Source organism: Bos javanicus, chromosome 26 (assembly GCF_032452875.1).
Source record: "Bos javanicus breed banteng chromosome 26, ARS-OSU_banteng_1.0, whole genome shotgun sequence".
In the NCBI taxonomy this organism is placed as follows: Eukaryota; Metazoa; Chordata; class Mammalia; order Artiodactyla; family Bovidae; genus Bos; species Bos javanicus.
In genome coordinates, this window is record NC_083893.1 from 25,510,389 (window position 1) to 25,532,859 (window position 22,471).

Genomic DNA, 22,471 nt, shown 5'->3' on the forward strand with positions numbered 1-22,471 from the left:
GGCCTTCAGTCCCCAGGGAGACGTTTCATTGAAATAAACTCTCAGGAATGAATTTTCTGGGGATGGGAGTTAATGAGATGAATTTTGAGGCTCCTGTTAGTAATTTCCTGGCATCTTCAGTGTAATTCAAATAGGAATGTCCATAGCTCATCGTGGTATTTTGCATTCACGTGGTGAATTGCAGGGATTGCAAGCTTTAAAAAAACTAAACCTTTACATAGTCAAGATTATGAAAAAAATGTAACTGGAAAAATTATTTGCAAAACTATTTGTTCATCCGTTCAGCAAATATTTAGAAATGGCCTACTGTGTGCCAGGCAAATTTCTCAGCCCTGGAAATACCATGCTGAGCAAGACCTCTATTGTCCCTGCAAGTTAGCAATGGAATCCAGGATTTCACTCCTTAGTCCATCATGCACCTATATGCATCTTAAACAGAATTTGACTGATAAAGTATCATTTTGTACCAGCTTAAGACTAAACTGAAATTGAAAGTATCCATAGGGGCCTTTCCTGTCCAATAAAAAAAAGATCAACTTAAAATGTATTAAATATGTGAATATATATGATATACATGAAATATGTAAAATATATGAAAACTAATTAGCATATTCTAGGTCATAAATAGACCCAAATAATCCATGAAAATAACAGTGATCTAGCAGTGCAGCAGATCAAAGTACCATACTGTGAGTTGAGGTCCTGGATTCTGCTACCCATTAGCTATGAGACTGAGACGCCCTAACCTTTCTGTTCTCCAGCTTCCTATTATCTGGGGACACTCATCCTTGCCCTGCTCACCTCAGGGTTATGGGTTGAATGTACAAACATAAGGAGATTGTGTTTGGCCTGTATGCTGACATTAGGATATCATTCAGGATACATTAAGTAAAGAAGCTGCGTAAGCTGTGTCCTTGGGAAATCGACTGCTTTTGAGGCCAAACACAGATGTATGATAAAAACATGCACTTTGGGGAATATATTTTATTTGCTTTGTTTTTATTTTTAAAAGAGTTAGAAGGCAATTGACATGTTACTCTATGCCTGTCAGTCTACTGAGTTCCTTCCTTCCTGCCTTTGTTCCTTTTTCTTTTTTGATTCTTGAATAAATGTAAGTCTCTGAAGCATCCAAGGATAAGGGATGACCCACACTGTTTGTACATTTTTTTTTTTTTTAACAGAAAAGCTATTTAAGATTTAGGGAGATAATGCCACATATCCAAATTCAGTGATCATAAGTGTGGTGAAACCTGAATTCTAAATTACTCTTACTGGTAAGGAGAAAAAAAAAACAAAACAAAACTGGAACACTGGAGGAAGGATGAGATGGAGGGGTTTGAAGGGGTGTAGTAGAGGAGCCAGAGGGGAGAAGACAGCAGCTCTCAGAAGGTGAACCACAGGCCAGTTTTCAGGACAAAGCTGGCCCTGGCCTTGATTGCATGTCAACCTTTTTAAGCCATATATGTGATCTGTGGTATCTGCCTGTGTGACCTTCTACCTGATACAGGAATCCCTTCACCAACAACCCCTTATAGTATGTCCTCAGGTTCCATGAGCTCAGGCTTAACACATATCCTTTTTTGTTGCTGGACAAATAGCAAAGTTTCTGTCCCTTTTAAAAAAAAGTAATTTCTTACATTAAGCTTAAACTTATTTTCTGAAAGTTCAAGAATTCTGGTCCACATTAGAATAAGGCCTATAGTGCAGGATTGCTGTGGAATTTTATAAGATTAAAAATGCAAAACACATAGAAAAGTTCCTGGCCTTTTGTCAAAAATTGAAAAAAGCAGAGTCAACTTAAAAAATAATCACAACTTAAAGTTGAGAGTTATGTTTTATTTGGTGGGAATTTTTAGGACATCACGCCTGGGAGACAGCATCTCAAGTAACCCTCAGAGAGCTGATCTGAGGAGGTGGGGGAAGTAGTCAGGTTATATAGAATTCGGCAACAAAGGGAAGGTAGTCTGAACATCAAAAGTATTTTGTGAATTAAAGAAAAGCCAGATATCCCAAATTAAAGAATACAGCACTTTTCTTCATATGGGAAGATGCAAGAGTCTGGGCTCACTGAAATCATTCCTTTCATATCTGGGGCCAGTATTCTGTGCTTTTCACATCCTGAGTTCCTCAGTGCTCACCATAGGGAGTGGCTGCAGCCTGATGCCTGCCAGATCACAGGTATTCTCCTCCATCCTAAGTGCTGTTAGGGCTCAGGAATTCACATTTGGAGGGCTGGAATTGCTGATGATGTGAAATCGTTGTTATAGCAGGAAACACTCCATTTCTCAGCAGACAGAAATATAAATAGGGATAAATGTCATGTGCCACACTTATGTTAAAATATGGTATATATTAATTCTGTGTGATTTTTTAGATTTTATAAAATCAATTTTTCAACAGTTCAAAGAATCTTCTTTCAACCTAGTGAATTGGCTCTAACCCCCCCTTTATTTAGAAAGTGCACAGAAGACTGAGCTGAACTAGGGATGTTTTATTTTGCATACACTAATGAAATGCATGATTTCTTTCTTCTTTGGTGTGTGGTGAATGCTTTCTTACACACTCATGCATACACATACATCTCTATCTTTTTGATCATTGTAACATGGCACAAAATATATTTCCTTCCCCCTCACCCTGATGTGGTAGTTTAAACTTGAATTTGACTTAGACTTGAATTTCAGCAAATTCACATGGCTAGCCTAGTGAAAGAATAAAAGCATGAACACAAAACTCTCAACACATTACAAATGAAAGAGAACTTCTAATAAACTATGAAATATCCAATCCTAACATCATATTTAATACTGAGATGTTGAATGCTTCCCCTCATAAGTGTAGGAAAAAGGCAGGGATGTTTACTATTAACTCCTCTTTTCAACATTATGCTGAAAGTCCAGTGAGTGCATGAAAAGTAGGAAAATGAAATGTAATTCAGATAGATTACAAAGGAAAAAACTGAACTGTTTTATTCTCATTGACATGATTCTCTTTATAGAATATCACAAGGAATCTGGGGGGAAAGCTTCTAGAACAAATATGTAAAGCAGGGTTATAGGATACAAAACATTCAGTGGAAAGAGGATAATAATTTTTAATGAATGGCTTTGGAAAAATTGGGCAACCATATGGGAAAAACAAACCTTTACCTGTGATTTACAACTTATACAAAATCTAATTTAAAATGGATTGTATTTCTAAATGTAGAATATAAAATTATAAAGCTTTTGGAAGAAAATAGAGGAGACCTTAGATTGACACCAAGAGAAAAATTGATAAAGTAAAAGACTGATAAATTAGACTTCATCAAAATTTTTAAAAAATGTTCTTCAGGAGACGCACTAAAGACAGTGGGAGAAACTATTTGTAGGTCGTATAACTAACAGAGGGCTTATACCCAGAACACATAAAGAACTTTTAAAACATGGGAGTAAGAAACAACCCATTAAAAAATAGGAAAAAGGTTGGACAGAACATTTACCAAGGAAAATATAACGGTGACAAATAAACACAAATATTTGTGTTTGTATATTAAATAATACCTAGATCCCTTGAGTCCTTTTGTAATTCATATATTTAAAAGAAAAATAATGTCTCTAAGAATCTTAAATCAGGTGAAATAGTGGATCTTAGATAATTATATTTTTTTAATTCCTCAGACTTTCTTTCATTATACCACTTCTATTGGCATATTGAAAAGTCTGCTCATTAATCAGCCTGTTTCAGACCCTTAACCCTATGTTATACATTTGCCAATTGCTGTTTTGAAAATTATAGTCAAAGGGATCTTGAGCAGTAAATTCTATTTCTCTTCATCTTCTTTCATCTCAGTTCACATGGCCATTTTGCTCAACAGGTAGCATTCATGACCATCCTCTGGTGAGCAGTTTTCATTGCAGATTCTTGGGGTCGCCCCCAGAGGTTTTGCTTTAAGGGGTCTGATACAGGACCTGGGAGTCTCCATATTATGAAGCACACACTCCCAACGTGATTTTCATCCAGGTGCCTATTCAGGAACACTGCTGTGTGGATCCTATACCTTGCACGGTACTGAAGTCACAGCCCAGGGGCAGTTGTCCTCAATAAGCCTGGAAAAGGAGCCTTGGAACTGGGGTTGGGAATTACACTTCTCTGTAGCACCTGCACAGCAACACGGCTGAAGTGACTGAGCATGGCACAGCGTCTCCACTTGTGTGTCCATTGGACAGCACTGCCCTGGAATGAAGGGACTGCAGGTGTGGCATTAGGGCATGTGGCTCTTCAGTGCCGTGGTGTGGCACTGACAATCCTGTTTCTAAACTTGGCTCCAACACTCCTGAACAAATCCAACATGAATAGGCCCCTTTTCTTCTTTTGCTGTAAGAATCTCCACTCTTCCCCAGTCCTGGTCCTCCTCTTTGGAAGTCAGATTTCCAGATTAAACTAAAACCATTGAGTTCTCTCTTGCCTTGGCACAGTTTAAACAGGGCAAAGCCAACCAATTTGGTTAATAACTGTAAAGCCTGTTTCTGCTGCGAGATTAAAGATTCAAATGGCTTTTCCCCCCATTCTCTTCTGGAAATCATCTTTCTCTGAAGGTCATCAATGTCCCCTGTGAATATTTCTGTTCATGTTCTTCTCTTTCTTTCTCCTTCACGCACTTACTCAGTCACATACATATTCCCCATCCAAGAGACAACTGAGTATCAACAGAGTATTAATGTGGTACCCTAGGAGTTTAGGGCTTCCCTGGTGGCTCAGCTGGTAAGGAATCTGCCTGCAATGCGGGAGAGCTGGGCTCAATCCCTGGGTTGGGAAGATCCCCTGGAGAAGGGAAGGACTACCCACTCCAGTAATCTGGCCTAGAGAATTCCATGGACTGTATAATCCATGGGATTGCAAAGAGTTGGACACGACTGAGTGACTTTCACTAAGAGTTAAGTTGAGGTCTGTTTGACCTTGGACAAGCTTTTCTAACCTTTCTGTGATCTTCCAGTGTTTCACATGTTTGAAAACACAAATATAAGGGATATTTTTTTGGTATCATTTTTTCATCAATTGTCTAACAAGGTTCTTATATGGAATAAAATTTACAATGAGCAGATTTCAATTCAGTGAACAAATGTGTAACCATTAAACCAACCCCAAAATGATGCTGACTGCTTTGTGAAGTAGTGAGTTTCTCTTGATTGGAAATTCTCAAGCATAAGCTATATGTGTGCCTTATAGGACTCTGAAATAAGTACACCTGTACATGAGCTAAGGGTTTTGAAATGTCTAGACTTCACATTTCTAGAATCAAAGCCCATATCATGTGTAGTACCATTCCTTGTCTTGGAACCATTATCAATTCTTCATGAGTTACTGTACCTTCTGACTAAGCCAAGATTAAACCTACTACATCTTAACAGAGCATTCAGTCGTTAGTAAGGCAAATAATTTTGCCTTAAAGAATCCACCTGCAATGCGAGAGAGACTGGGTTTGATCCCTGGGTTGGGAAGATTCCCCTGGAGAAGGGAAAGACTTCCCACTCCAGTATTCTGGCCTGGAGAATTCCATGGACTGTATAGTCCATGGGGTCACAAAGAGTCGGACACGACTAAGTGACTTTCACTTTCACTTGATAAAAGATCTCAGAATTTAAAAAAAGAAAATAGTTGGACTGTATATGAAGTTTTCAAATTGTATCACTTTCCAAAAAGCACCAAGATATGTAACAGTTGGCCCAAGGTCACACATAGATAGTTGGTGACAGGGAAAGAACCAGAATTCTGGTGGATTCTGGTCTGATTATTATTCTGGTCTGATTCTCAGCCTGGTTTTCCTTTCACAGTTTAAATACACAATGGTTAGGATGACTGGTTCTGGTGTCCAATCGCCTGGGTGCAAATCCCAGCTCTGTCACCTTCTAGAGCCATGGAATTCAGATACATTTACTTAATCATTGCTTAAGTTCCCTCATCTATGAAAAGGAGTCATAATAATTGTAACTTCTTATCTGGGTTGCAATCATTCCTGCATGGCTCTTAACATTCTTATAATAATCAGTTTAACACATATATTTTTTATTGAACCAGACAACAGAGTGAAGGCTCAAAAATGTTACTTATTATCATCATCATGGTTACCACCTAGTCATCATATTCACAGTGAGTGTATGTAGTGGGTGGAGCAGAAAGAGCCTTGAATGGAGCATTAGGAATCCTAAGGCATTCAGAATTGCTATGATTTCTAAACGTCTATAACTCTGTGAGATTACCCTCATGCCATAGGAAGGAAAAAACACTAGAATTTTCCTGTGGGTACAAAGAAGTTTCACCAAAACTCTAAATCCATAAGCACAATAGAAAGGAATGGTAGCTATCTTTTCTTTTCTTGCTGTTTTGTGGTACCTACCTTGTCTTGGGTGCTGTATTAGACACTTTTTTGAAAATGTCAGTCTCTGCTGTCTTGCACTATGCCTACAAATAGGTTAGTCCCACTCCCCAGGCAAGAAAAGGGAGGCTTTTGGAAGCTAAATATTTTTTAAGAGTTTCTTGGAATCTGCTCCATTTCACTTATTTGCTTTTGAGAAGGCAATGGCACCCCACGTCAGTACTCTTGCCTGGAAAATCCCATGGAAGGAGGAGCCTGGTGGGCCGCAGTCCATGGGGTCGCTAAGAGTCGGACAAGACTCAGCGACTTTGCTTTCACTTTTCACTTTCCTGCATTGGAGAAGGCAATGGCAACCCACTCCAGTATTCTTGCCTGGAGAATCTCAGGGATGGGGGAGCCTTGTGGGCTGCCGTCTGTGGGGTCACACAGAGTCAGACACGACTGAAGCGACCTAGCAGCAGTAGCAGTAGCACTGTTATTTAAAATAAATAGCTCCTGAATATTTCTCTAAGAAAAGACCTGAAGAGCAGAATTTGCTTTTTGTTCACAATTTTAATTCACTTTTTAAAATTTTGACAATATGTGTATACCCAAAGGGATGGAAGTTGAGAGAATCATGGAAAGTTTTTTTTTCTTTCTTCTCTGAGATGGCAGGAGGCATGACATTTAGGATAGTTTGAATATTTAATACTCTTAAAAGCAAAACATACTCGTAAATCTGAATGTAACAAAAATGTAATGTAATTCAGTTCAGCTTAACTTGCATTTCAGTTCAGTTCAGTCGTGTCTAACTCTGCGATCTCATGTACTGCAGCACACCAGGCCTACCTGTCCATCGCCAACTCCTGGAGCTTACACAAACTCATGTCTGTTGAGTTGATGATACCATCTGACCATCTCATCCTCTGTTGTCCCCTTCTCCTCCTGCCCTCAATCTTTCCCAGCATCAGGGTCTTTTCCAATGAATTAGTTCTTTGCATCAGGTGGCCAAAGTATTGGACTTTCAGCTTCAGCATCAGTCCTTCCAATGAACACTTAGGACTGATCTCCTTTAGGATTGACTGGTTGGATCTCCTTGCAGTCCAAGGGACTCTCAAGAGTCTTCCCCAACACCACAGTTCAAAAGCATCAATTCTTTGTTGCTCAAACTTTCTTTACAGTCCAACTCTCACATCCATACATGACTACTGGAAAAACCATAGCTTTGACTAGATGGATCTTTGTTGGCAAAGTAATGTGTCTGCTTTTAAATATGCTATCTAGGTTGGTCATAACTTTCCTTCCAAGGAGCAAGCATCTTTTAATTTCATGGCTGCAGTCACCATCTGCAGTGATTTTGAAGCCCCCCAAAATAAAGTCTGTCACTGTTTCCACTGTTTCCCTATTTGCCATGAAGTGATGGGACCAGATGCCATGATCTTAGTTTTCAGAATGTTGAGTTTTAAGCCAACTTTTTCTCTGTCCTCTTTCACTTTCATCAAGAGGCTCTTTAGTTCCTTTTCACTTTCTGGCACAAGTGTGGTATCATCTGACTATCTGAGGTTATTAATATTTCTACCGACAATCTTGATTCCAGCTTGTGCTTCATCCAGCCCAGCATTTCTCATGATGTACTCTGCATATAAGTTAAATAAGCAGAGTGACAATATACAGCCTTGATGTACTCCTTTCCCTATTTGGAACCAGTCTGTTGTTCCATGTCCAGTTCTAACTGTTGCTTCCTGATCTGCATGAAGTTTTCTCAAGAGGTAGATCAGGTGGTCTGGTATTCCCATCTCTTTCAGAATTTTCCAGAGTTTGTTGTGGTCCACACAGTCAAAGGCTTTGGCTTAGTCAATAAAGCAGAAGTAGATGTTTTTTCTGGAATTATCTTGCTTTTTCGATGTTCCAGTGGATGTTGGCAATTTGATCTGTGGTTCCTCTGCCTTTTCTAAATCCAGCTTGAACATCTGGAAGTTCACAGTTCACGTACTGCTGAAGTCTGGCTTGGAGAATTTTGAGCATTACTTTACTAGCATGTGAGATGAGTGCAATTGTGTGGTAGTTTGAGCATTCTTTGGCATTTTGCATTTACCGAAGCTTTATAAAGTCAGTGCTAGGAGAGAGGAAAGATGACAAGACTTTAATCCAGGCTTCTAAGGAGGTGATCCTTTTGGAAAGGTTTGACAGTGAAAAATGCTGGACTTCACTGTGAAACTCATTGATGTAGATGGATGAGAAGCTTGCCTTACAAAACTCCTGGTGGAGATGCAGCCTTTTGGGAAGACTAAGGATGCTGGGGTATCTTCTTCATACTCTTTCAGAATTCCTAAGTTCTGTAATTAGCGTCTCTGCAGCACAGATCCCAAGGCATGTTCACCTGTGTAAATATTCTGTCTCTGTCACTGGTCTGGGATTCCTCTGAGGGCAAGAATCAGACTTATATTCTCAGGTTTCTGAAACCTCAGGGAGTGTCCAATGCATGCAGCTTCTCTATACACCTTGACCAAATACAAAAGAAATGAATCAGTGAATCTAAAGTCACCCTTTGTCACCAAATGAGACCCTTGGCCTGCCATCTACTAGATGGGGAGGCATGAGGCTGGCACAGTGGTGTGATGGTACCACCTTATAGCTAGTCAATAAAGTTATGAAGCAGATCTCTATTCACAGGGCAAGGAACAAGGCCTTTGACTTTTAGTTTTTGTAAGTTGAGGAGTGACTGTACCAAATCTTAGAAATACTTTATAAGGGCATTTGATATTTAGAAATACACTAGTCATGAAGATTATGTTGCTGTCAACCATTTGGGAAATCCCTCTCAGGTTTTACCACAAGAGTAACCAAATGATAATTTCATTCAGTCTAGTCTTTCTGGTTTTAAGTTCAAAAATAAGGATTTATCAATGTCCACCAATTATTGTGTAATTATATAATACCTTCCAAGGGCTTTCCCTACCTAAACATCCACATACAGTTTTTACTCTCTCTTAAAAATTCCCTTCTCTCATAGAACACTTCTCCATCCAGGCTAAACCCAAGCAATCTCTCCTTCTTCAATTAGTCCTCCTTGATTATTCCAGCTCAGGCATGCTTTTTCTTCCTTGTCTGAACACCTATAGCATTTAGAGAAAATGAACAGTGATATCAATCCACAGTATGACTTTACTAGTAGGATTTGTGCTATCATGGTCTTTTGATTCTCCACAAAAAAGCACAACATTACTTGCTATTAATTGAATGTATGAAGGATCAGATCAGATCAGTCTCTCAGTCGTGTCCGACTCTTTGTGACCCCATGAATCGCAGCACGCCAGGCCTCCCTGTCCATCACCAACTCCCGGAGTTCACTGAGACTCATGTCCATCGAGTCAGCGATGCCATCCAGCCATCTCATCCTCTGTCATCCCCTTCTCCTCCTGCCCCCAATCCCTCCCAGCATCACAGTCTTTTCCAATGAGTCAACTCTTCGCATGAGGTGGCCAAAGGACTGGAGTTTCTGCTTTAGCATCATTCCTTCCAAAGCAATCCCAGGGCTGATCTCCTTCAGAATGGACTGGTTGGATCTCCTTGCAGTCCAAGGGACTCTCAAGAGTCTTCTCCAACACCACAGTTCAAAAGCATCAATTCTTCGGCGCTCAGCCTTCTTCACAGTCCAACTCTCACATCCATACAAGACCACAGGAAAAACCATAGCCTTGACTAGACGAACCTTTGTTGGCAAAGTAATGTCTCTGCTTTTGAATATGCTATCTAGGTTGGTCATAACTTTCCTTCCAAGGAGTAAGCGTCTTTTAATTTCATGGCTGCAGTCACCATCTGCAGTGATTTTGGAGCCCAGAAAGTAAAGTCTGACACTGTTTCCACTGTTTCCCCATCTATTTCCCATGAAGTGGTGGGACCAGATGCCATGATCTTCGTTTTCTGAATGTTGAGCTTTAAGCCAACTTTTTCACTCTCCACTTTCACTTTCATCAAGAGCCTTTTGAGTTCCTCTTCACTTTCTGCCATGAGGGTGGTGTCATCTGCATATCTGAGGTTATTGATATTTTTCCCGGGAATCTTGATTCCAGTTTTTTTTCTTCCAGTCCAGCATTTCTCATGATATACTCTGCATATAAGTTAAATAAACAGGGTGACAATATACAGCCTTGACAAACTCCTTTTCCTATTTGGAACCATTCTGTTGTTTCATGTCCAGTTCTAACTGTTGCTTCCTGACCTGCATACAAATTTCTCAAGAGGCAGATCAGGTGGTCTGGTATTCCCATCTCTTTCAGAATTTTCCGCAGTTGATTGTGATCCACACAGTCAAAGGCTTTGGCATAGTCAATAAAGCAGAAACAGATGTGTTTCTGGAATTCTCTTGCTTTTTTTATGATCCAGCGGATGTTGGCAATTTGATCTCTGGTTCCTCTGCCTTTGAAGGATACTGAGTGTTAAATCCCCATCTTTCTCTCTTCATAATACAAAAAGAACTAAATTTTTTTGATTTTAAAAAATGTACTCAACTACATACTAAGCATGCTGCTGCTGTTGCTGCTGCTAAGTCGCTTCAGTCATGTCCGACTCTATGCGACCCCATTGACGGCAGCCCACCAGGCTCCCCCGTCTCTGGGATTCTCCGGGCAAGAACACTGGAGTGGTTGCCATTTCCTTCTTCAATGCATGAAGGTGAAAGGTGAAAGTGAAGTTGCTCAGTCATGTCCAACTCTTCACAACCCCATGGACTGCAGTCTACCAGGCTCCTCTGTCCATGGGATTTTCCAGGCAAGAGTACTGGAGTGGGATGCCATAGCCTTCTCTGACATACTAAGCATATTTCATCAGTTCAGTTCAGTTCAGTCGCTCAGTCGTGTCTGACTCTTTGGGACCCCATGAATGGCAGCACGCCAGGCCTCCCTGTCCATCACCAACATACCTAATCTTATTTAATCCCGATGACAGTCCTGAGAGACAAATACTAGCTTGTTTGCACTTCACAGATGAAAAGGGGTACTACTGCTTAACCAAGGATAATCAGCAAGTAGCAAGTTCAGGATTTGAATTTCTCACTTTTCCTTATAGCATGTTAAAAAGCAGAGACATTACTTTGCCAACAAAGGTCCATCTAGTCAAAGCTATGGTTTTCCCAGTAGTCATGTTTGGGTGTGAGAGTTGGACCATAAAGAAGGCTGAATGCCAAAGAACTGATGCTTTTGAACTGTGGTGTTGGAGAAGACTCTTGAGAGTCCCTTGCACTGCACTGAGATCAAACCCATCAATACTACAGGAAATCAGTCCTGAATATTCATTGGGAGGACTGATCCTGATGCTGAAACTCCAATACTTTGGTCACCTAACTCAAAAGAGCTGACTCATTAGAAAAGGCCCTGATGCTTGGAAAGATTGAAGGCAGAAGAAGGGAACAGTGAAATGGTTGGATGGCATCACTGACTCAATGGACATGAGTTTGCGCAAGCTCCCAGAGTTGGTAAAGGACAAGGAACCCTGGTGTGCTGAAGTCCATGTGGTTGCAAAGTGTTAGACATGACTGAGCAACTTAACAACTTTCTACCTTCAGAGGCCTTTGTTTTATACCACAATATCCTTGAGAGATCTGGACCTCTTCCTTTTTATCGGGCATCTTGTGTTATTAAAACATACAAAAGTGCCACAGGCATGGGACTTCCCTGGTGTTCCAGTGGTTAAGAATCTTCCTGCCAATGCAGGGGACAGGAGTTCGATCCCTGGTCCAGGAAGATTCCACATGCCACTGGGCATCTAAGCCCTTCTACTGAGCCTGTGCTCTCGAGCTGGAGATCTACAGCTACTGAAGCCTGCACACCCTAGAGCCCGTGCTCTACAATAAGAGAAGCCACTGCATTAAGAAGCCCTCACACCTCAACTAGAGAAAGCCTGCATGTAGAAATGAAGACCAGTCCAGCCTAAAAGAAAATAAATGAATAATTTTTTTTAAAAAGTGTCATAGTCATTAGAAGCCTATTTGGGAATCTCAAGTTATATGATAAATATCTGCTTTCAGTTTCATCATAGAATCTTTATTCAGCCTCATTTGGAGATAATGTCCCAAGTCCAAATTTAAGACCTTTGGCAAATTAGAGGCTTGAGCCAAGTGGTGACTCCTGCTCACCTATGACACCCACAATGTGCTGTGACCTTCGGTCGTTTTCACCTGGTAGCCTGGCCTGCCTGACTCCTTCCTCTCCCCAGGCCCCCCACTTTGGGTTCTCCCCAGACAGCGGGTGCAGTAGCACTTATTATCGTGTCTCTTTGTTTTGGAAAATAAAAGTATTGAGACTTCTCAAATATGAGTCTGACCAAAAACTACAAGGCCCCTGACTTTTAAAATTCAGTTCAGTGCTGCTTTCCTGTTGAAATGGACCTTTTGTTCCATGCTGGGCAGTGGTAAGCAGGGTGGGAGCCAGCAAATAGGACGTTTGGCACAATAGCTGACCTACTAGGTTCCAAGGTTTAGGTAGGTTTTAGTTTTGTTTGGGGTGGCCTCGAATACACCTGATTCTTTTTTCAAAGTGTCCAAGTGTGGGAGTAAATAACAAATAGACAGGGAGGAAATGAGCCCGTGGGAGGGATAAACAGATGTCCTCCTGTGCACACCTTTGATTACTGGTATAAGGAGCTTTCCAGGGCACTGGCTGGCAAGAAAGAAGCGGGTTGTCATGTCAACACTTGTGGTTTCTTTACATGTATTTACAGCATTTCGCTGGGTTTTAGTGCTTTATTCTAGGAACAAATTACTCAGGCAGTGTGGAGCCAAGAATATTCCTGGTGGACAGGCCATGTGTTCCAAATGGTAGCCTGGGCTTCTTGCCTTCCCTGTCCTTCCAGCCAGACGTGCAAAGCCAGGCCACTCTTGGCTTTCTGTGTGGATGGAGACAAAGAGGAAGGGGCCTGCAGGCTGTACTCAGGGAACAGGAAGCAAGCTGGTCTTGCTAATGCTTCAGGCATAGGGGGATGGGGCACTGTCTTTTCTCTGGAGGATAGGGAGGGACTAAATCACAGAATCAAGATGCAAAATGAATGGCTCCTGGGCTTGTTTGGGCTGTAGGTTTGTTTTGTTTGGCCTTGTACTGTTTGGCCTGCATCATATTTTAAATTTAAATTAGCTGTCAATTTTTTAAACATCAGGAAATTTCACATTAAAAAAGTTGGGACCTTTACCTTGATGTAGAAACTCAGAACATCTTATTCCTGCATCTCAATGATGACTGATGCAGAGAAGCAGCTCCCCCATAAAGAGGCAAGTGTTGGCCATGTTACTATAGTCCCAGCTGATCCACAGTGATCCAAGACACTGAGGCCATGTGCCAGCTGTCATTCATCATCTTTCCCAACTCAGTTTCCTCTTATGTTATTCGCCTGGCCCCTTAGACATTTGATTTCAAAGGCTAGTTTTAAAAGACGTTCTATTTCACAGAAAAATATCTGGGCTTGTCCCCTGTCAGTCGGAGCTGTTGATGGTTTTTGACCCAGGAGGGATTAGCTGAGGTTAGGGTTGAGAGATGTTGCTGGCTCCTTTCCTCAGGTTCAGCCAGGTTCCAATCCATCCTGCACCTGAGTAGCAGTTGTGAAACGGAAGGCCTTGTTGAGGCAAGTGGCAAGGATCATGGATAGAAGAGAGATTCTGGAAGCACTTTAGGGACAGAATTCAAGGTTTGGACCAGCTGGGTCGTCGCATGTCGTGTGGAAGAAAGAAAAGTGAAGAGGCTTGAGCTGCTGGGCAGATGATGAGACTGCTGATGGAGAGAATGAAATCAGTGTTTGATGTGTCTGGGTGTAGGATACCAAAGCAAACTGACTTTGCCCAGATATAGACATTTGAAAAGTAGGACTGTCACATGTAATGAATTCATTTCCTACCAAAACATGTTTCTTTGTTAAATTAGCATTGTGTTAATTAATAAATGTGTGTAATAGCTAGCTACAGATATGTGTGAACCCCTTCTTAGACAGCAGGGCCTTTCAGAATAGAAAATCTCTGCCTCACTCACTGCCATATTCCTGGTGCTTTTAAAATAATATCCACTATGTTATATATACCGAAGGAGTACTTGCTGGATCATTCCATCAATCACTTAATTAAAGAACACGAATTAGGGATAGTTTAAAGTACCCTTGTTATAAACTCAGTTATTATAAATTTTTGTTCATTTAAAGTTTTGCCTTCATTTGTCTCTGCTGCTTACCACGCCTTCCAATGTCGCCTCCAGTACTCATGCACACCTGTGTACATATTTAAGTGGGCAAATGCATTAGATGTATGTAGTAATGCATGTCATTTTAGACAATAACAAAGAATTCTCTTCTCTGCTTTTAACCCTAAAGTGATCTCTACTTTTTACTTTGACCCATTTATTTTTAAACACCATTATTTTTAAAGCAGGTGTATGCAGAGGTTTCTTTATAGAAACACACCTGTGGACTCCTGGATTTCTCATTCACTGCATAGATTTCAGGGGTTGATTGAGGAAGATTTTACAAGTATATAATAAGTAAATATATTCTTATTGTAGACAAAATAAAGATGTGTATAATATAAAAAGGAAAGGCTCCACTTTAACTCTGTCTCCTTAAGCCCATTCCTTTCCCCAGAATTAATCATAGTTCATTTGTGTAGGTATTCTTTAAAACATTTTATTTCTATGCACTTATGGCACAAACCTATATTTATAAAGACATCTTTATTTGATTTTTTTTTTTTCATCCATTGGATCATGCCGTGGGTGATCGTGTGTGCTCAGTCGCTTCAGTTGTGTGTGACTCTTTGCAACTGCATGGACTATAGCCCGCCAGGCTCCTCTGTCCATGGGATTCTGCAGGCAAGAATACTGGAGTGGGTTGCCATAGCCGCCTCCAGGGGATCGTCCTGACCAAGGGATCGGACCTGCGTCACCTGTGTCTCCTACATTTCAGGTGGATTCTTTACCACCATCTGGGAAGTCTCTTTTTTCGCAGTGTGGTGCTTTGTAGCATCTGTACCTTTGATTATTTAAATGTTCCTTAGTTCACGGACATTTAGCCGGCTTCTGGTTTTTCATTGCTGTGAACAATACCACAATGAACATTTTTGCCCTTGCCTCTTTGTGAAGATATACGAACATTTCTCTAGAAAACATCACTTGAGTTAGCATTATTGGTACAAGATATGTACATTTAAAATTCTGATAGATATTTCAAATTTGTTCCTCCAGAAATCTGTACCAATTTCTCTTTAACTGGTGGGATATAAAATTAACTCTTTCCTGCTCCCTTGCCTGAACTAGATATTCTTTTTAAAAAAATTATTACAAATTCTGTGGACGAGAAAATGCAGTAGAATGGTTGTTTTAAATTGCATCCCTGTTTCCAGGAGGTAAAGCTCTGTGTGCTGAGAGCTTTGCTGACCATTTTCCCCTGTGTCTAAGTGTCGCTCTTCCCTCCCCTTTCAGATGCTCACTACCTCACCTGCAGGATCCAGGAATGTGCCGAGACTACTCGGAGTGGGCCCTTTGCCCGCTCCATCGACATCAGTTCCCTGGTGGTCCAGGATGAATATATATTCATTCAGGTGAGTCCAGACGCACCATCACTGGTAGAGGGAAGATGCACGGGTGAAGTCCAACTGATCACTAGGAATATGAGGATGGCTTTCCAGAGGCTGTAAAGATGTGGAGCTGGGGTGCTGTCCCTTCTTTGCCTTGGGTACCCAGTCCCCTGGGGAAACCCCAGACTTCTGGGGTTATGGGTCATTATTGTTACAGGGAACTTTAGTGGCCCTCTGAATCCTGTGGTGAAATTGCCGTTTTATTCTATCAATGGGATGTTGAAATGACCAGAACTTGGGCTGGGGTTTGAGATTACTTGGAATCAAGTCTCTTTAGAAATGAGTAATCAGAGATGAGATAAGTGATTTATCAAAGCCACATTCTATTTCTGTCCAAAGTGACTTGTCTAATGTGGGAATGAAAATCTCCAAGAAATTAAGCCTCTCTAGGATTTTATTTCTGTGAAAATCTAGGTCTCACTAAATCTTCCCCTTCCTTTCCAGTGCCTACCACCCCCTCAAATGTGAAGCCCCAAGTTCTTGACTCCAAGAACTCTATGACTCTTAGAGAAAACTGGATGTAACTAACACTTTTAGGCAGGCAAGGGAAGCCTTGGTTTAGATTTTGAGTTTCACTGGAAGGAGGTGCAAATAGATTTTAAAATGAGGGAAAAGAAAAGAAGATGCTCTACTGAGTGATGGACTCTGTGTGTGTGTGTGTGTGTGTGTGTGTGTGTGTGTGTGTGTGTGTGTATGTTATTGAGATAAATCATACTAGGATTTGAGTGCAAGTTTGATTCTCCCAGTCCCCGCCTTTCCAACTTTCTCCAGTCCATTGTTTTCCAGACTGCTTCCTTTAGGAACCTTTGCCCTTTGAAATTTCCCTGAGTTTTCTCTCCCTCACTCCTGGCCTCTCTGTCCATAGCAGGACTATCTTCTCTGTGAGACCTTCTGTGTATTTCCAAGCTGGGTATGACTCTTCCTTGAAATTGTGAAGCTCTTATTATCTGCTGTTCCTCTAGCACATAGGCTATTAGGCATTGTTACTTCAGTCTTAGTGGAGTTGTCTATTTCCAAATTGTGTTTTGCACTCTCTGAGAATAGGGACAATGTTTTATACACACATTTTACACTGAACTTTCACCCTAACAAGATGTCTTTGCAAATCAAGGATGCTCAATGACTACTTGTTTTATTGATTGACTCTACACGTAGCAGTTACTTTTTTTTTCCTTTTTTACAAATTAGCTGCATAGATTTTTGAGGTCTAATATGATACAGGAGAGGTTTCACAGGTGGCACTCATGCTAAAGAACACTCCTGGCAATGCAGGAGACATAAGAGGCACCAATTTGATCCCTGGATCAGGAAGGTCCCCTGGAGGAGGCCATGGCAACCCACTCCAGTATTCTTGCCTGAAGAATTCCACGGACAGAGAAGCCTGGTGGGCTATGGTCCATAGTGTCCCAAAGAGTCAGACACGACCAAAGTGACTTAGCACATATGCATGCATGATACAGCAAAAGTAGCCAGTCATTCAAAAACAAACTTGAAAGAAGGAGTAAAAGAGAGATTTTTGTGTTTACATACTCACTGGTTTCTCAGCTTAATTAAAAGCCAGAATTTTAGGAATTTTTTTCCTAAATTTTGGCAGGTCATTGATACTACAATTTTCTTATTCATAGACATTTACTGAATACATACAATCCACAATACACAGCAGTAGGCACTACACTTGGTGTTCCCTAGCTTTCTGCTTTGACCTTCTTAACCACCACCAGCTCCACCAGCACCCACCCCTTCCACCCCGCCCGCCTTCTCCATGTTCTGATAACTCTTAAGTGAATGTGCTATGACCTCTATCATGTACAGCAGACCTACATATCTAACAGCCGTCTCAGTGTAGCTATTACATAGGTAAAATATAATTGCCATGTCCCCTTTGAATTTCAACTACCCTCAGGATAGGGTAGTTGGTGGTTGAGTTGAGTTACTCTGCCAGATCATTCAAGGTAGAAACCTGGATGTCATCAGTTAAAATTAAATGAACCCACAGCCTCTGCTAATGTCACTGTTAGTCATTTTTCAGGTGTTTCCTTTCATTCTATTCCCATTGTTATGGTCCCCAGTTTAAGGCTTTATTATTGTTTTCTCAGTGTTTACTTTTTTAAGGTAAAAGCACAGGGATGATTTATGAATTTACCAATCTTTTTGCCCTTTTCTTAATGCTAATACTGCATAAAACGGTGAACATGGCAGAATTGCTTCTGGGAAATATGACTTAGAACTTAAAATGTTCAGTTTTTTGGGTTTCATTTCCTTGTATTGCATAAAGTTTTCTGTAACTGCAGGCCAATATCTATATTTGTTTTCTAAATGTTCTGAAATACTCTTTTTTAAAAAAATATTATTGTTCTGGAAACCAATAGAATTTTTTTCTCTTTGATCAGTATTAAAATTTCTTTTGAAAGAGATATGAGTTCCATATTCAATAAAATTTATTGATTCTGTACTACATTGCAAACCCCCTGTTTTAAGTGCTGGGGTAAGATATTAAACACAATAGAGTTCCTGTTTTACATGCTAATGGGAGACAAGAAAAATATGTAGATGATGTGTGTGTGTATATATATATATATATATATATATGTCTGTATATACACACACACACACACTGATATGAAAGGCCATGAAGGGTAGTGGCTAATGACCTGTAGTTTAGAGCCTGACAGCCAGCATTTATTCTGCTGCTGCTGCTAAGTCACTTCAGTCGTGTCCGACTCTGTGCGACCCCATAGACAGCAGCCCCTTGCCAAACAGCTGAATGATCTTTACCTCATCTATAAAAAGAGGAAAATTGTATTATCTACTTCATGGGTTGCTAAGAGGATGACATTTGTCAATCAAATCTATAAACCACCAAAACAATGTTATACAAATGTTGCTTTCTCTTTATCTATCTTCTATACCATCTATTAATTTAGTTATAGAATATATCAGATAATGGCAGTGCTATGGGTCAAAATAAATGAGGGGCCATGAATTTTGGGGGTCTGTAGATACTTCTATTTAGGATGACCTGGGGAGACCTCTTAGGTTGGTGATCAGGGAGAGAATGGCCAGAGTCTGCAGTCAGAGGGGGAGGAGGAGCCAGGTCTCTTGTGCTCTGTGTTTTCTTGAGCCCCTGATGCAGATGTGGGGTAGGCAGGTAGAAATTTGAGGCTGAGTTTAGAAGCAGGAATGGTGGAAAGGTAGGGGCTGGGGATATAAATTGGGAGGGTGTCAGTGCATTGATACTTTTGAACCACAACATTGAAGTCACCAAAGGAGTAAGTGTTGATAAGAGAAGAGAAGAGATCTAAAGACTGGGCCACTGGGTACTCCAATATATAGAGCTCAGGGAGATAAGGAAAGTGGCAAATGAGACTTGGAAAGTTTAGAGATGACATCAGAAAGGCATAGGCTGGTAGATTCCACAGAGTCTTGAAGGGTTTTTAAGGATTTATTATTATTACTGAATAAAAAGAAAGAAATGGGAAACAGTAAAATCACAATGCTCCAAATGTCACGTGAGTATATGTTCCTCAGTTCTTTGTCTCGTCACAACAAAGATTTGGAGCAACGGACATTAAAGCCCTTGGTGCGTCACAGCTCTTGGGTCTTGGACAAACCATGCTGCAGCTCTTAGGCAAATCAGTGTTACAGCTCCATTTCATTTAGAAGATAGCAGGAGACAGAGAGAGAGAAAGAAAAGAGCACACGCACACGGGAGAGAGAGTCCGTGAGAAAGCGCTTTGGCTCCTCCTTTTATATGTTTTCCTCCACCTGGGCCTGCCCTATGCAAATTGGGCTTAGCCAGAACTGCTGTTTGTTCTGCCTGAAGTCTTCACTCTGGTCCTCAGACCTTCCTTTGACCTTCCTTGTCTTCTAGCCACCGCCATTTTGGACTCCTTTTCCCTATTCTACTTCCCTAACACAAATAATACAAAAGACCAGTGCTCTTGAGCAAAACATTGAATTTCATTAATAATGAAGTAAACACAGATTAAATGCTGTTATTTCCAACTATCAATCAGGTAAGATGAAATAAAATCATTGAGTTGCAGGTAAACAATAATACATACTGCACGTACAGATGTAAGTAGGTTGCCCATCAATACTTAATCAGAGTCCTTTCCTCCTCATAGGTGGGTTTGAGGGTTGATTTTGATCAATGTGAGAGATATATCTTAGTTCTGACAGTGTATGCTTAGTTTTTAGTTATAATTGTTTATTTAAAAAAAATTATATAATCTGTTTTCTTTGCTTCCCTGCATATGTATTTCTTTGAGGATTTTGAATATTTGTTCTAAGATTTATGAATATGATGTTATAGAGTATAGCATATCTTCTATTTTGTATAATCTATTGATTTCCTCCTGTGAGCAGTTTAAAAGTTAGTGCATTGCCATGCCTTTCTTCCGCTTTCTCTTTAATTCCTCTACCACCCAGTTTTGATTGGTTATATTATCTTTTAGTGTTTGCTTTCCTATCTTGAAATGCAATTTTCTATTAGTTTAAATATTTTATTAAGCACTGTTGAAAACAGGTAGAAAAAATAGTATGTGTGTTTATGATCGCCTTCTATCTCCCTTCTATACAACCTCAGTTTGCTAATTAAATCATTTGGAACATTTATATTCTGCTCAAACCAGAATTCCTGCATTTATTTTTATTTTAATTTTATAGGTAAATGAATTCAGTGCTCACCATCAGTCCTTTTACTAGAGTTTCCCATTTATCTCTTGGTTGTCTGAAATTTGTCATTTAGTAAAGTCTTCAAGAAAGATGAATTCTTGAATGCCAAACATATGATTGTTTATTCCCTTTATGCTTTAATATTATCTTTTAAGTATAAAACTTATGTGTTATTTACTTTCCATGAGAACTTTGTTTTGTTAACTTATGGAATGTTACTGTCTGTGGCTAGTCTCACATTTTTGCTTTCTATGCATCTTTATGTATTTTTCACCCTTGATATGTAAAGATCATATCACTTTTCACTTTCATGCCTTGGAGAAGGAAATGGCAACCCACTCCAGTATTCTTGCCTGGAGAATCCCAGGGATAGAGGAGCCTAGTGGGCTGCTGTCTATGGGGTCACACAGAGTCAGACATGACTGAAGCGACTTAGCATATATATATTTGCATACTATTTTATTTTATTGGTGTATGTTTTATGGTTGGTAATATTATGCTGATTCTTTCTGCTGGAATATGTCTCATTTAATTGGCTCAATTTCTCCTTCCTTTTTAATTACTCAAAAGTTTCTGTGTTTTGGCTCTCTTTCTTCTAGACACCTAGAATGTGTACAATGGACAAGAAAAGCAAAGGGGAGATACAGATTTTTTTTCTTCCAGTGTGAGCAAAATGAGATTTATAGAAACAGTTTTATTCATACTATCCTTGAATGAGTATTTAGCCATGTCCAGGCTTCCCTGGTGGCTCAGATGGTAAAGAATCTGCCCGCAATGCAGGAAACCTGGGTTTGATCCCTGGTTTGGGAAAATCCCCTGGAGGAAACTCCCCCATTCCAGTATTCTTGCCTGAAGAATTCCATGGAAGAAGAGCCAGGAGGGCTACAGTCCATGGGGTCAAAGAGTCAGACACAACTGAGTGACTAGCACACACAGGCTTCTCTCTCCCTGTTTTGCTGTTGTTGTTTTTAAGTTTTTTTCATGTGCTTTGCCAGCTTATATTTTATCTATTTTTGTTGTCTCAACATATCTCCCCTGAGCTCTTGTATTTAGGCTTTGACCTCTTCTCTTATAATGGTGATCTCATCATGTGAGTTATTTTGAATCATTAAAATTAACCAGTGTGATCACACATTTTTTTTCTATATCTGCTGTTTTTCTTTTTCCTCTCTTCTTTAATTTTGTTGTTTTATAACCCGTGTTTTCTTCCATCTCTATGATTTTTATTGTTATCTATTTTTTAAATGATATGAGCTCTTGCAGTTGAACTATTTGAAGAGGTTCATCTTGGGGATCAGGGCTCTGATCAAGGTTCTTTTTCAGCTTAATAAGAGTCCCCTTTGGTTCTCAGTGAGTTTGTATAAAACTAAATTATTCCCCATGGACTATACAGTCCATAGAATTCTCCAGGCAGAATACTGGAGTGGGTAGCCGTTCCCTTCTCCAGGGGATCTTCCCAACCCAGGGATCAAACCCAGGTCTACCCACACTGCAAGTGGATTCTTTACCAACTGAGCCATCAAGGAAGCCCATAAAACTAAATAGTGTTAGTCTTTTAGTGGGTTTTTCTTATAAGGTAAAACCACCTGAGTGTTTCTCGATCCAGCCATACCTCTCCAGCTTCTCCTTGTCACCAACCAGTTCCAGGAACGTTTCCACTGCCAGTTCCTGGGCTACAATTCCTTTGTTCCAAGTAATAAGTTGTTAGTTTTGCTCCTTTGAAAATATCTTTAGAGAACTCTCTCTCTAGCTTGATCTAAGACTGTAGCTGCAGGCATTTTTGCTCTGGTGCCTGCCTGTACCCTGTTTGTCCTTCACAGCCTTTGGCTTAATTTCCACATATAGTGTTTCAGGGT

The 22,471-nt window shown here is 40.3% G+C and overlaps 1 protein-coding gene across 2 annotated transcripts in view; it reads left to right on the forward strand.

Annotated features, from left to right (window-relative positions):
* The window catches only part of SORCS3 (sortilin related VPS10 domain containing receptor 3), a 647,321-nt gene that overhangs the window by 464,096 nt on the left and 160,754 nt on the right, over positions 1-22,471 (forward strand). For both annotated transcript variants that reach the window (XM_061403393.1, XM_061403394.1), the window contains exon 7: positions 15,784-15,902. In XM_061403393.1, coding sequence (XP_061259377.1) covers positions 15,784-15,902 — 119 coding nt within the window. The remainder of the gene's footprint in view (positions 1-15,783; positions 15,903-22,471) is intronic.